Source organism: Neodiprion fabricii, chromosome 2 (assembly GCF_021155785.1).
Source record: "Neodiprion fabricii isolate iyNeoFabr1 chromosome 2, iyNeoFabr1.1, whole genome shotgun sequence".
Classification (NCBI taxonomy): Eukaryota; Metazoa; Arthropoda; class Insecta; order Hymenoptera; family Diprionidae; genus Neodiprion; species Neodiprion fabricii.
In genome coordinates this window covers 13,202,440-13,216,872 of record NC_060240.1, presented here as the reverse complement: position 1 = coordinate 13,216,872, position 14,433 = coordinate 13,202,440, and the positions used below count along the sequence as shown (strand labels likewise).

Below are 14,433 nucleotides of genomic sequence, written 5' to 3'. Positions count from 1 at the left end.
CCCCGGCCACTTCATGGCCAACGATGGTGGTACAATATAAGCGTACAGGCAGCTGTGCTTACATTAAGAATCCCACCCACAGCATCGTGTCTTTGCGGAACACAAAAAAAAGAAAAAAAGAAATAATACTAAGACGTTGAGTCGAAATTTGTTTCATCTACTTTTAACCCATTTCATTAATTCTATTCCACTTTGTGAGATAACAAATGTACACTATTGACAAGCAACGAGCGATTCAATTAATCAACGATTTTGGAATTCGCTGTTATTGTTATTATCACGTCATTGCATATTATTTGGTAGGCATCCACGTGGGCTCAATGAAATTCTCATATCGGCCTACATTGTTGTGGGCGGTCATCTCTCCTCTGCAGTTTAATACGTATAAATATGTATAGACATACGCCGTTTTACAATTAGCCTAATTTTCAACATCATAGTATGTTATGTACACACGCGTAACTACAAGTTAGGTACTTTTGACTGACGATGAATAGGTAAACACCGAGTTTCAAAAGTGTCACTATCTCTAGATATTTGTCGAATTACTGGCATATTTCGGTTTACCGTTAATGTGTGAGGTTTTATTATGTGTATGACTATATTATGTCACAATATATGTATATTGAAAATGATATTGTGTCTTCATGAAAATACAGCATTAAATTATAATTTATCTATTTTACACAGACAAGACTTACGTAAGGACTACCTGTTGAGTAATTTTTCTCTATCCATCTCACGATGCTATTATTTAACAGAGCAAAAATTGTACGTTTCAAAAATATCTCTATAGGAATAAACAACAACAGATTCGAAGCTTTTATCATTGATTGTTATCGGTATTTTACTGAAACATCCTGTACGTTGGTGAATTATCTAATCTTCGCGTGAGTTGAATGCTGGAATAGGCACTACGGTTCCCAAGGCCGCGTTTAACTTGGCCATCGTCGAAATCTCCATACACTATACTGGTTGGAAAGAGATCACTGAAATCACTGAAAGAGATGCCTCGTAAGCAGCTCAAAAAAGGTAGTCGTCATTTAGAAGTTTTTCGAATCTGTGTAGGGTTGGGCGTAAATATACACATAATAAACGTCGCTAGTGCTTCATACAAAAATGCAAGCAAACAGATTATTCAAAATCATGAGATATCAATTACTTAAAACTTAATTTACGTTTCCCATTTTCTGAGTGATATATATTTTATGGAAAGCTCGCACAAATATTTCGAAAAGTTATGATATTATAGAAGTTTCTTATTATCATATCTTCTGATCTTCAACTAAAAATTAGTTCTCAGAATTTTCGAAACCATTCAAAATACAATAAAGTTTTATTTAACATTAATTTAAATTTTTTGTGGTTCTGAATTGTGCCCAACTTGGAGGTACTCTGTGTCTCCTACGTCAGAAATTTTTGATTATGCTGCTTGCTCTCTTATCGTTAGCTTAACAATGGCAAGTTAATAGAAACAAGGTCAGTGCGCATGCGCTCTTATTCCTGACTCAATAGCTCTCTCTTCGAAGCGGAGCCGACCTTTTTCGGACAAACTGAAAAGTTAGACCAGTTAGACCTTGCAGATTGACACAAAATATTTGAATGGAAGCAGTTTGGAAAAAATGTTCCAGTAAATTCAACTGATGGAATTTGATTCATAAATGAAACAGAATATTCTAGTGTACGGATTTTACCTTACTTCAAATTTTTTAACTAGAAGGATGATAAAAATTAAAGAAATTAATTAACTATCGATGCGAAGAAAATTATTTATTAATGATTATATGGATAAAATATACTTCATCAATTCTGACTCGCGAACAAATGTAAGTTTCAATTATGGGTTTATTAGCAATATTCTTGATAATACGAGGAATAGAACAATTTATAGTACAAAATAGTATGATTTAATATATTTAGTACGACATGCGACATGAGTACTGTTTTGCATCGCTTCCAGGAAGCGCTGTATCACCTAAAATACGGCTTTATCAAAGGTTGACATGATTCACACGCAGGGTCTGATTATCAACAGCATTCTTCGAAGCTTTGTAATAGCTAACACGACCTTAAATCAAATGGAAATGCTATTGTTTATTTAGGAGTGTTACATAACTTATACGTAGAAGGCGTGTCACGTTCTGTTCACCATTTGAGTGTTTAACATTGCAGCTCATTGCAGTAAAATAAAGTAACGTAGTTTTAAAGCAGTAAAAAGATATTATATGATAGACGTTATATGTAACCAAAATCTCAGGAGTTCGGTTTGTCAAAACTGTTCTATACTTGGTCTACACGCCAGACTTAACTTGGCCGACTAAACAACAAGCATACTTTGTTGCGTCTACACGCTGTACTTAAATATCGATAGATATCGGAATAATCGACTCCGAGAAGAAAAGGGTTTCATCATTACCGAAAACCTTCCTTTTCTTTCTGCCGTCGTTTATTGTTGTAGATCTAAAAAATGATTTAAAGTGATAATAGAAACATAACGGTGCACCATGCAACCATTTCTTATTCATCATTAGTAACCGGCTAAAAGGTAAACGAAATAAAGTTATAATACGATTACGAATATATGGAATCATGTATTTGAAGTAAATGGCAATTTTTTTTATCACCTACCTTTTTACAAATCGAAATTTACACTATTTTTTATCACCTTCTTACCTTGGTAAATAATTATGATCGACCAATACTATTCATATCTATCGATATTACCAAGCATATCGGGGGCTTAATCGGGCTCTGAAATGAGTTTAACCTCCGCCGCGCGGCTATGGGTGCGCACGTCTACACGACAATTTCAGCCTGTCTGAACTTACTGAGTTAAACTTCGCGTGTGGACCAGGTACTACTTCCAGTAACTCATATAGTTAGACTCGATAGTTAGATACAGGTCCGCTTTATCGGTTCTTCGCTTTCGGGTGTATTCCGAAATATACTTCCAGTACTGCCGACCGTGACGTCACGCAGTCAACTGCGAACTGCGTTCCATTTTTACTTCGAGTTGCCAGCCGCAGTAAAATCGGAACGCTATACCGAGGACGCGGCCATCTCTCAAGTACTGCAACTGCCTCACGTCCCAGACCGCAGCAGTCGCAGTCAACAATGTCACAAATTTCATGACGTCACTGACAGGCGGCAGTAAGCTGTCACGCAATTTTGGTACGCGGTTACTAGTACTTACAGTACTGCGAGTATATTTCGGAATACACCCTTGATTATGACCCTCATCCGAGCGTTTTGATTGGTACAGAGTATATATTCACTGCGGAATAGCTGCCCAAATCCAATCAGATCATCTATTCAACACTTCGATAAAGGATGGTGGCGAAAATGGGAGTAACCGACCGGACTCTGTTCAACTCAACCAGTTAAAAATGCTATTAGACTATTCGTACAGCCGTCGAAGTTTCCCAGATAACAAACCTCTCCCCCCCGTGTCGAAATTGTGTATACAGACTGATTCGCATCCCCGCGGTTCATGAAAAGCGGTGTTTAATATTGTTCTAAGAGAACGTGTTTACTATGCGCAGTAAAATGATACTGGCGAGGATCCGATGAGGTACTCAACCTCAAAAATTGCCGGCAAGTGTTCGCAGCAGCGTTAGGCGTGTCACAGTTATTGGAGCCGTTTACAATTGGTTACATCTGTGTGTGTACACGATATATATACATATATTTTTTATATTGTAACTTCTGCTCGTTTCATCCAAAGTGTGCCAAACAGAAGTCTTGAGACAATTACCAGACTCAGTATCAATGAGCGTTGAATAAATAAGTATTACGAGACTCGGTAGGTGGTCGCGATGAAAATCAACGGAATGTATTTTGTCGCCCGTGTCACCATCATCATCACCACGACCCGCATCAGCTGATCGTGTCAAATTGACATGTAGATTTAGTTTGTCAAATTATGTCTAATCCTTGTGCGCTACGAGCATTTACCTCCTCAATGTTTTCGTGAAGGGAGTGAAAAGAACGAGTAGAGAAAACGGTATAGAGAATAAGGAGATATTCGTGAGATCGTCGGTCGTCGAGATCGTCGTGAGATATTAAAAAATTAGAAAGCTATCAAGTTATGGGCAATAAGAATAGTTGCTGTGTTTACGCAAGCCCTCAAACAGGGCGGAAGGAATTAGGGCGTGAGTGCGGAGGCAGAGGGCTAGAGGAACATCTTCCAGAGGGTGAAATCAGTGCGAATAACTTGCAACATATAAGCGAGCGTGAACCAGAAGACTGGGACTCGGACCCATCGCTACATCCATGTGCAGGCACAATTTTTATGGAGCGATCTAAACAGGCAATTGAAAGTGAGTTTTATTTTTTTATAATTCTGTGTCAATCTGTACGTCGCTACACTGAATTGTTCTCAATTTTGCAGATGGAATGGTTAGGAAAAAAAGTCAGCACCAAATTGCTGACACAAGGACGTTGAAGAAAAGCAGCAGTTGTAGTACCATCTATCTTGACGATAGTACCGTGTCGCAACCCAATCTTAAAAATACCGTTAAATGTGTCGCGTTAGCTATATATTATCACATTAAGAATCGAACGTCGCAACGTCAGATCGACATATTCGATGAAAAACTTCACCCACTTACGGTGAAAGACAATGCTATGAGTACTTTTAATACAAGTACTGATCTATTTGGTTATTCAGATTGCAGGTGTGTTAACTGAATTTTATGTTTCAGAGAGATGGTGTTTCTGAAGACTATCACAGACATAATCCAGAGCATAAGCAAATATACAAATTTATTAGAACATTGTTTAATGCCGCTCAGCTCACAGCTGAATGTGCTATTATAACACTAGTTTATCTAGAACGGCTTCTGACTTATGCCGAAGTTGACATAACTCCTGCTAATTGGAAGCGAATCGCACTTGGTGCCATACTTTTATCTTCCAAGGTGTGGGATGATCAGGCAGTGTGGAACGTTGACTATTGTCAAATACTTAAAGATATCACTGTGGAAGACATGTACGTACTTATACCATCACATTACTCGATTCTAAATGCATAAATTCGTTTAATCTAGAAATCTGAAATATTACATCGCAAAATACAATACTTGTGTGCATATTAGGGGTAAAAATATAGAAGGATCAGAAAATAGAAGGTTTATAATATCAAATTTTAAAGGAAGCAAACGGCATTTTTTTTGCACTAAGAAATAGAATAGAAAAAATTCATTAAATTCTAGAAGTTGACTGATCTGCTTCACATGGAATAACAGGAAAGGTTCTCTTTAATGTTTTGGCCCACGCATACATGTATGAAATACATGGATGTATATTTCCCATTTAATAACTCATCGAAGTCTTGTGTGGTTAAATTTAATGCACAGTAAAACACTACAATCCAAATTGTTGAAAGAAAAAATTGAAAGTTTCAAGTTAGATTCACTCTGTAGGTGATGTGAGCCACTTAAGTTACCTTAGCGTGACTTGCAGATTTTGCTGAATCTTCGCATACTAATAGAGCAGTTATAAATAATATAGTATATATTTTTTCGTGTTGGCAATGGTTCAGCTTTGAGGGTGAAACAGCCCCTATTATTTGTCAACTTGTGAAAGAATTGCCGAATAACTTGAAATTAAGGCATTGAAAAATAGTATATTGCAGCTATGTTCACTCCAATATTCGACGTACGCGATCGTAGCTCTTGCCTTCGATTCGTGCCGCCAACTTCACACTTTTTAGAAATTGTGCAGTTTTCACATTTGTAACACAAGATACTGTGTATGAGAACTGTAATAACACGAGCCAGATATCGCGGATCTGCACGTGTGACATACGTTATCTTTCCTCAGAGCTGTGAAAGGAAGTTTGATTTGAGAAACACCGAAGGTGCCACTCACAGTGCGTGAAATTGGGATCAGGTAATTTACACTCAATGACGCAGTGTGTAATATTGAATTATTTGAAAGAGCACATGAGCCAAAGAAAACCCCAGTGTGTAAAACTGAACATCTCAATTGTGTGCATATACCGTTGTCTTATCGCACTATTCGGAAATTAGGCACTTCAAGCAGCATGCTTCAAAGGCTTTGAAATCAGAACGTTCCAATCAGGTGGTGGAAAAAGAATTACATATGTTAGTTACAGGAATTGAAATAATATTTTTAGTTATAGGAACGCAAGATGAAATTTTACACACCAGTGTGTGAAATCTTACGTCCGTTTAACCCTTTCAGCCCTATCGGTGACTGTAGTCACCCAACGCCCGACGCTCGCTCTGTCCGAGCGGTGACCATGGTAACCCAACATTTGACGCTCGTTATGTACGAACGGTGACCATGGTAACCCAACATTATGTTATAATTTTTTAAGCATTTTTTTTACAAGCGTCTGCACTAGCTCTGCGTAAGATAGCGTGGTATTGTGCGTCTGACGGGCGCTTGCAGTTGTTCCGCAAGTACGGACTCCTGCCGCGACTGCTCGATCAGCAGGGACGGCGCGACGTAGAATGCGTCCGTACCGAAAGGGTTAATGAACATCTGTTTTTGCACGAGTATGCATAAGTACGCGATTTTGTTTTTTTATTTTACCCTCTAAACTGAGCCATTGCCTGTATAAAAAAATATATGTCGAATCTTTGTGACTAGTCTACAAATATGACAAGTTTCAACAAAATCGATGAGTAACATTTGTCAATATATTCCCAAAATAAAACCAGCTTCTGAATTTTGTTGCAGGAACGAATTGGAAAGGCAGTTTCTGGAAATGCTACAATTTAATATAAATGTCCCTTCAAGCGTGTACGCAAAATACTACTTCGACCTCCGCACGCTTGCAGAGGCTAATGAACTAACATTCCCTAGTGAACCACTTAGCAAAGAGAAGGCACAAAAGCTTGAGGCAATGTCCAGGGTATACGAAGACAAAGTAACGGCAGAAGTATTACGTAAGGGTATTAAAAAATGGTCCAGTTTGGACAATGTGTGTATAGGTGGACCGAGACGTAGCATTGCTATCCTTTCTTAAAACCATTATGGCATATAATGATGCTTCTACACTTACACTTTGGATGAATTAAGTGCGTACGTGGAAAAATGCTCAAACAGTCTCTCCTTCTCTCTCTCGACGTTTGCGGCGGTTAAATCTGCTTTCAACGAGTAACAATTTCACCCCAGTTACCTGAACCACCACCCAAATGCACTAAATTGGTTGTATAATTTATTCCCTATAGGCATATTCGATTAAGTTGCATTTGAAATATCGACTGAAACTCGTTAATCATTTTTCAGCGGCTCTAGATTCCGTTCTGAAGTGAATGTGTAGAATCTCCATTTATACAGCTTTTCAATCTTCCATCCATTGCAAACTATGTTGCAATTTTTCTTTTACTTCATGCTTCATCCTGCCACCAATATGATATGTAAGAGCTTATGCTCCTAGAAATAAAACAACATTGTGATATTCAACTGTCATAATAAGATTTAAAAAAAAAAAAAAGGAAAAAAATATGTAACCCTAAGCATTTATATTATATTATCATTAGGAGAACTTATACTTGTTTTGTCGCAGATTTTAATCTAAAAGAAAAATGTAAATCTAATCGTATGCTTTGAACAAGCAAAGGTAGGTGACCAATAGAATAGTGTTATAAATTCAACAAGAACCTAATATAATCATCTGCACAGTTTTGGTGCTCTTCAAGGTATATTTTATAATTTGTGATATTAAATTTGGATAATCTTCAATGAGCCAAAGTAGCGGGAACCATTTTTGACAAGCAAACTTATAAACTTTTTGACGAAAACTCACATCAACGTCAGATTCTCCCTAAACTTAACACTGTTTTCTTTGTTAATTTCCCATATTTCTACACATTAATCTAATAAATTTACCCCCATCATGTGATGACCCTGTAAACTGCCATTTTATACATGTAATTTTTGTTCGTTTTCAATCAAATTGAATCATCAATCAGTGAATGTAATTAAATTCGTTATACATATTATACATTTGTCCCTTTGTAGGATATACCATCATTTTAATGGTCCACTGTACGCATCATTCACATTGGATATATTACAACATTTTTTGAATTGGGATCACATCATGTTTTTATAGTATTAGTCAACGACGAATAAGAATGAGAAACCGTTGAAGGTTTAAACCTTGCATAACAGTTGAAAATAATTCCACATAAAAACTATTAGATGAAAGTTATAATTATATATGTAAATATATACATTTCTACTTTATTGTATTGGAAAGAAACGATTTCATATTGCTTGAAGTCTAGTAATAAAAATTAGTAATAAAAAATGTACCTGCCTGTATTTTAATATCACACCACAGTGTGTCATTCAACTTCGTATTTTATATTGTGAAAAAAATGAAAAATTTGAATATTCGTTTTACTGATCTAAGAAAGAAGTAAATATGTGCCGAATTATATGCATATATATCGACTCATGTTGAAAAATTACGAATAATATATACAATTATATACGCATTTCGTCTGTATGTAAGCATTTTATGGCAATCATGTACAACACTTATGTTTACAGAGCTGACGCCTATATAACTAGAGTATGACAGAATTTGCCCTAAGTGTTTTTTGTTTTACCTTAACTGTGAAAATAACGAGTGCTTCGAAGAAGAATTTGGAATACGTGAAAAATGAAAAAAAGGTAATTAGCTGAGAACCATATTGTTTATAATTAAATGTAAAGTTTTAATAAATTATCCTCAGAGCTACATAATAGATATAATAGTAATAATAATTTTGTATATGTATATGATAAAAAGCACACACACATTGCAAAATCATTATATTCACAAGTTTATTTTCATCCTCGTATAATAATTCATAATTTATCATGATGTTTATCTTCTTCCAATCAAATTAATATACAATATATTTTATATCAATATTAGAATAGATAATAAGTGTTATATACGATACGATCTAATAAAGAAAGTTTTTTATAATAATATATTATATAGCAGCAGGAATGGCTCCCCACTATCTTACATGATTTTGCGTGCCCAAATCGTCGTCGGTGTTATTACCATTTATGTAATTATATTATTATTATTATTACTATTACTTATTACATGTATCATATCACCTATATGATTTATTATCATTATTATATAATGTATTTTATTTATATATATTTATATATTTATAACGAACACCACCCATTACTGCTAGTATTACGAATGGGAATTAAAACACCGCCTGCTTTCAAGCCTTAAACAACAATGCAGGATGTTGCTGAAAGTTGTAGTAGAGACCCGTGCTACGCTGATCGCTCGAGCAAAAATGTCTGTGTCTATACATCCCATTCTTTATAATTTAGTAGCATTTCCTCGTGTTTCTGTTTCTTTTTTTTCTATCATCCCACTCATTTGCAGACACATTCACGCTGTGTGTTTGTTTATCTTTCCTGAATATGGTACATATCTGCAATTAGACATCAATCGTAGATTCCACGTATTCCATAACAATTTACCGATTACGAGACATTGAACAGTACCCGTTTATTTATGAAAATACCGACAAGGACCGTAATATATATTGATAGATCTATTTTTCAGTAAAAACAATATTTCCGCCTACCGCAAATCCCCGTCGCAAATGGATAAAAAAAAATTTGGATTTGAACGTTTTTGCCGTCTGCAAAACATGTTATATAGTAGCTCATAGGATGTTTCAAGAAAAAAAAGTTTACTCGATTAGATATGTTAATATTTAAGCAAGCTGGGAATTGTCCATTGAAACAACTGTACATAGAAGAATTAAAATTTTATTTGTAATAATGAAAACTTGACAGCTCACGAGGTGCTGCTGCAATATAAATGGTATATAAGGAGTACCATTTGAATACACTCATTACTTTTGAAGATTGATCGCTATCCATTTATAAATAATAGTCACTGTGGCGATAAATTCTTGACAACCTGTTTCACGATGCAATTCATTGAGATTTGACTGAGGATAATTTTACAAGTTTTTCAATTGGAGAGAAAGAAGCTTTGTTGTTACACGATTGAACAAGTTCAAATCCATCTTAATATAAGAATTATATTACAAAAATGTATCTAATTAACATAAATGCAATGTACAAATAAATTTTCCGCTTGCTTTGTAGGATTCCAAGAGGCATTAAACCTAACAGCTACAACAAAAATATGTAACAAATTAATATTATCATACATTACACGTACTGTTTGTGAAAAATCACTTGCAGCAGTTGCTAGTGGTTGTCTTTTGTCCTTCTACTTCAACTAATCGACGACCTTGACCACTGGTGCCTGCACTGCCGGTTTGTTCATTCTTTGGAAGCTTCTTAGCTGAAACATTTTGCAAAGCAGAGTCACTTGCAGGTTCGTCAATTTTCGTTGACTGTCAAAAGATGTCGATCTCGGTGGGAGATTAAATCAACTAATTTTTGGGTATATTAGAAATGAAATTACCGATAGCTAAGAATATATCGTTGACGTTCATGGCAGTTTTTGCAGATGTCTCCATGAACAGGAGACCGTTTTCATCTGCGTAAGTCTGGGCCTCGTCGAACTCGACGACTCTTTTGTTACCCAGATCAGACTTGTTACCTGCGAGTGCTATAACTATGTTTGGGCTCGCTTGCCGTTGAAGTTCCTTCACCCACGTTGTAGCACGTACGAATGTATCCTAATATTGATATAAAATTTAGTCAATTGGCATACCGAATCTTGTATTGAAAACCCATTGAATTAAAAGTAAAAAGAATGTCAGATCTCCCTGTTTTACCCACGAATCCAGCAAATCATGTTTTACTGTTCTCCCCACTCCTGACCTACAAAATCTCTCTAAACTTACTCGCTTTGCAGTTACAGCACTCTGGACTCCAGAACTGAACACTTTATCATAGCGCAAATATAGTTTTCCAAAGTTTGAAGCGATCTTATCAACAAAGATAGAACTTGAAGGTCCGACATCCTCTTAATAAACATGAGTAATACCTGATTTGTTATATCGTAAACAACAATAGCTGCCTGTGCACCGCGATAATACATTGGAGCAAGACTATGATAGCGTTCCTGTCCTGCTGTGTCCCAAATTTCAAACTTAACAGTCGTATCGTCCAAACATACGGTCTGTGTTAGAAAAGCAGCTGAAAATTAAACGTGTCATTTGAGATCTGACAGAACAAAAATAATAATTTGTGAAACGGTGTAACAAATAATTCCTAATGTCTTTTTTCCGAAATTTTTCACGCATTTTGAATTGTCATAGAGCGTTAAAATTAGGGATATTATAAACACCCTAAAATTTAAATCGCATTAATATTTTGTTATTGCAGTAGTAATATGTGAAATGGCTTGTGCGGAAAAAATAAACATTCTGTAGCCATGATTCCAAAAACACCATAGGTCAATCAACACGATAACCTAAGTCCAGATAAAACGACGGATCAACGTATTGGTCCAAGCATATAATTCCAAAATTGAAAATGCACATTGTCATACTTTCAAGCAATATATAAATCCTGCCAGATTTATTACTCACCTCCTATCGTACTTTCTTGATATTCATGAAACTGACCCTTAACAAACCTAAGTACCAGACTAGATTTGCCTACTGCAGATTCTCCAAGTAACACCAATTTAAACTGACAAATTTTTCCTTGCGTGGAACCGTTTGGCCTTTGGGCCGTACTCCGGCTAGCCATAGTGACCTGCATCAAGTTAAACGTGATTTTCATTATTCAAGTGGTCAATCAATTGATTGCTTTGTCATTTCATCTACTGTAATAGTGTTAGATCGATGTAACCTTAAGTATAGTAGTTTCCAAACAGTATCGATCACGCAATTGATAACTATTCAGATTCATCAATGCAAAAAATGTAATCGTGGATTGATATTAATTGGAAAGAATGAAGGTTTTAAAATCAAAATACCAGTTGAACCTTTCGTCTGCAGATGGGGTCAATTTGAGCCCAACTTTTTCTTTGTACTTGAATAGCACCAAGTGGTACTATAAACATCGAGCATGATTTTCGATGGTTACATTTTGTTTTATGCAAATCTGACTGAGATATTCAAAGCCAGATATTGTCTGGAGTCAGATTACCCCATATGCAATCGATGAGTCGTGGCGTAGGTGTGCAGACGAAGGATTGATACGAGAGTCGAACTCAATCGAGCATTCGAAGCTTTAATCAACATTTTTTTAAACTGGGATAAATTATTTCTGCCTAATCCGATCAGTGAGAAGAATAATGGAAATGAAAAGCATCTTCAATAGGCGATCATCGCCACTTGTTAGCAATTATCAGGAACTGAAAATGTGTAGACAGAGGAGAATTGCAAAAATAAAGGATGCGTAATTAATACCAGAATATAAACCAGATAAGAATGTGTCTGATTAAGTGACCGTGAAGTGTGTAAACCTATGACAAACATACACAGAGTAGCAGTAACTCAAGGCCTGAATATAACAGCAACAATTTTTCAGAAGAGAGAAAAAAATACAACCTAATAATAATAATATTACTTATAGAGCACTTTGAACTCGTCAGACAATGATGGTGACGGCAATGAATCCGATGACAAATATTGTTATTAATTTCATTATCTCTTTTATCTAATATGGAACTGTCAATCAAAAAAAAAAAAGGAAACAGCCTTCCAAAATCAGGAGTACTATATTCGCTTTTGTTAAAGGAGAAATCGAATGACCATGAAAAAATTGAAACTGAAAAAAAAGAAACGATTGTAAGTTCATTATTATCATTATTATTATTATTATTAAATATAAACCGCACTCTTCAAGTATATATTGTATATAAGTATATAACATAATACTGTAATTTCATTAGTAAACACAACTAATAGAAGAAAACAAGGTATTATTGCGCGAACGCGGTGACGATACACGACCTACCATGATGACGACCATTCAAGAAGGGCGAGAGGGGGAAGTTAATAGCCACGAAGAAAGAAGAGAAAAGTGACGGTGGAAAGGAAATGAAGTAGGGAGAGAGAGGAAGGGAGAAAGAGGAGGGATAGTAAAATGAGTGTGCAATGGAAGAAGGGAGGAGGTGATTAATTTTCATGTATATCGTCAGAGCATATTCCCCGGCGACATTAAACTCACGCGAGCTGGCCTCGAATTTCGCAAAACTTAGTGATCTCAAACCACTGCGATCACTACCCGAATTGATACAGCACTGAGCAACAGACATGCCTGATGCGACGGTTACCGCCTCCCGCGGAATGTCACCACTGTGTTAATGATAAAAGAGGTCTGCCGTCATATAACGCACATATTCAATTACCCAGAGGAGAGGAGAACACGAGCCGATACAACCGAGGGACCGAAATCATGGGTGTTGTTATCGGTGCCGCGTCACTGCCTGAACAGATCAACAGACCGACAGTAGGAAAACATTCGAATGTAATATTCGGGTCTTCGACTGCACAACTTGACTAATATTCCAGCTATCAGGATAGCGAAAGATAATATGAACGTAAATAAGCACGCTCATTGTACCCTTTGCTATGATTGACGGATGGTTTATGCTCGCCGTCTAGATAAATACACACAAATACGCGTAGGGAATTGCGTGACAGTTCCTAGTTGTCTTTGACGTGATAGTTTCGCGAACGACTTGAGTCCGCTGATTAGCGATCAGGCCTGGCAGTTGACTTACGGGAGAGTCATTATTCTTACAGGCAAACTGGCGCATACGTGCAATAAGAAAAAAAGTAAAGAAAAGAGAAAGAAATTGCGAATGATGTACGACGTAGAGCGGACGGTAGGAGAGATTATCTCGGGCCTAACCTACGTTAACGGGATACGACGAATGACACTGAGAACCCACACGCACACAATAATTATTATTTCGTCGACACAAGATGATTATAATGATTGTGATTATTATATTGGGCAAACTAGAAATGTAATATTTTAACCATACAAATTACCCAAGAGACTTTTCCGAACCGCGTATAAAAAGGAATGCAAACGAGTTAATAACTGTGGGATATTTTTCGTGATATATTTCCAACTTCACTTCCCTTTTCCTTTTACACTCGCTTGAGCAGCGCACCCTCTACTATTCCCGAACATCTCAGTCAAAATGGCCGTTGCCAATCTACCAATCGTCATCTGACATAAATCAAACTGTTACTTGCACGGTAAGATCGTGTTACAGTAAGAATGGACTCTATGTATGAGGTGTGAAATAAAATTAAGCATGTTATAACGTGGTTTAAAATGTCAACGGTATATCTTCAACCAGTGTTGATTATTAATATGAACCGGATTTGACTATTACCTTGGGAAAATGTCCAGAATTCCTTTGTTTGTAAGGTGATTAGATGCGACCAGGATATGTGACTCGAATTGCTACTCGCATAACATACATAATATGACACAGAGTGGAATAATTAAAATGTTAACATAAATTACTCA

General features: G+C 36.3%; 2 protein-coding genes across 7 annotated transcripts; one reads left to right on the top strand and one right to left on the bottom strand.

The window, feature by feature from the left end:
* Window positions 1-3,191: 3,191 nt before the first annotated feature.
* On the top strand, window positions 3,192-9,279 carry LOC124176983 (cyclin-Y-like protein 1). The gene is made up of 4 exons (XM_046558947.1): window positions 3,192-4,319; window positions 4,391-4,611; window positions 4,704-4,990; window positions 6,709-9,279. The coding sequence occupies exons 1-4, from the start codon at window positions 4,088-4,090 to the stop codon at window positions 6,995-6,997; spliced, it is 1,029 nt and encodes a 342-aa protein (XP_046414903.1). The 5' UTR covers window positions 3,192-4,087; the 3' UTR covers window positions 6,998-9,279.
* LOC124176985 (ras-related protein Rab-5C) lies at window positions 8,792-14,433 on the bottom strand. Of its 6 annotated transcripts, none has more exons than XM_046558953.1 (6): window positions 14,297-14,433; window positions 11,523-11,691; window positions 10,976-11,127; window positions 10,448-10,664; window positions 10,199-10,324; window positions 8,792-9,434 (listed from the first exon to the last, which is right to left on the bottom strand). In XM_046558953.1, exons 2-5 carry the CDS (start codon window positions 11,683-11,685, stop codon window positions 10,212-10,214), a joined length of 645 nt encoding a protein of 214 aa, XP_046414909.1. In that variant the 5' UTR covers window positions 11,686-11,691; window positions 14,297-14,433; the 3' UTR covers window positions 8,792-9,434; window positions 10,199-10,211. The 6 variants fall into 6 exon arrangements, with proteins under 6 accessions (XP_046414909.1, XP_046414907.1, XP_046414910.1 ...); XM_046558951.1 differs by lacking the exon at window positions 14,297-14,433 and adding an exon at window positions 13,944-14,102; XM_046558954.1 differs by lacking the exon at window positions 14,297-14,433 and adding an exon at window positions 14,037-14,077.

What these genes read in the sequence shown, in the direction of transcription:
- LOC124176983 (XM_046558947.1), top strand. Translation starts at nt 4,088, where the DNA reads ATGGGCAATAAGAATAGTTGCTGTGTTTACGCAAGCCCTCAAACAGGG. An exon ending in ATCTAAACAGGCAATTGAAA is followed by an intron (nt 4,320 to 4,390) that starts GTGAGTTTTATT and finishes TCAATTTTGCAG; the next exon opens with ATGGAATGGTTAGGAAAAAA. An exon ending in AAAAACTTCACCCACTTACG is followed by an intron (nt 4,612 to 4,703) that starts GTGAAAGACAAT and finishes TTTATGTTTCAG; the next exon opens with AGAGATGGTGTTTCTGAAGA.
- LOC124176985 (XM_046558949.1), bottom strand. An exon ending in TCAAGAAAGTACGATAGGAG is followed by an intron (nt 11,128 to 11,522) that starts GTGAGTAATAAA and finishes TTTAATTTTCAG; the next exon opens with CTGCTTTTCTAACACAGACC. An exon ending in TTTACGATATAACAAATCAG is followed by an intron (nt 10,665 to 10,975) that starts GTATTACTCATG and finishes TATCAATATTAG; the next exon opens with GATACATTCGTACGTGCTAC.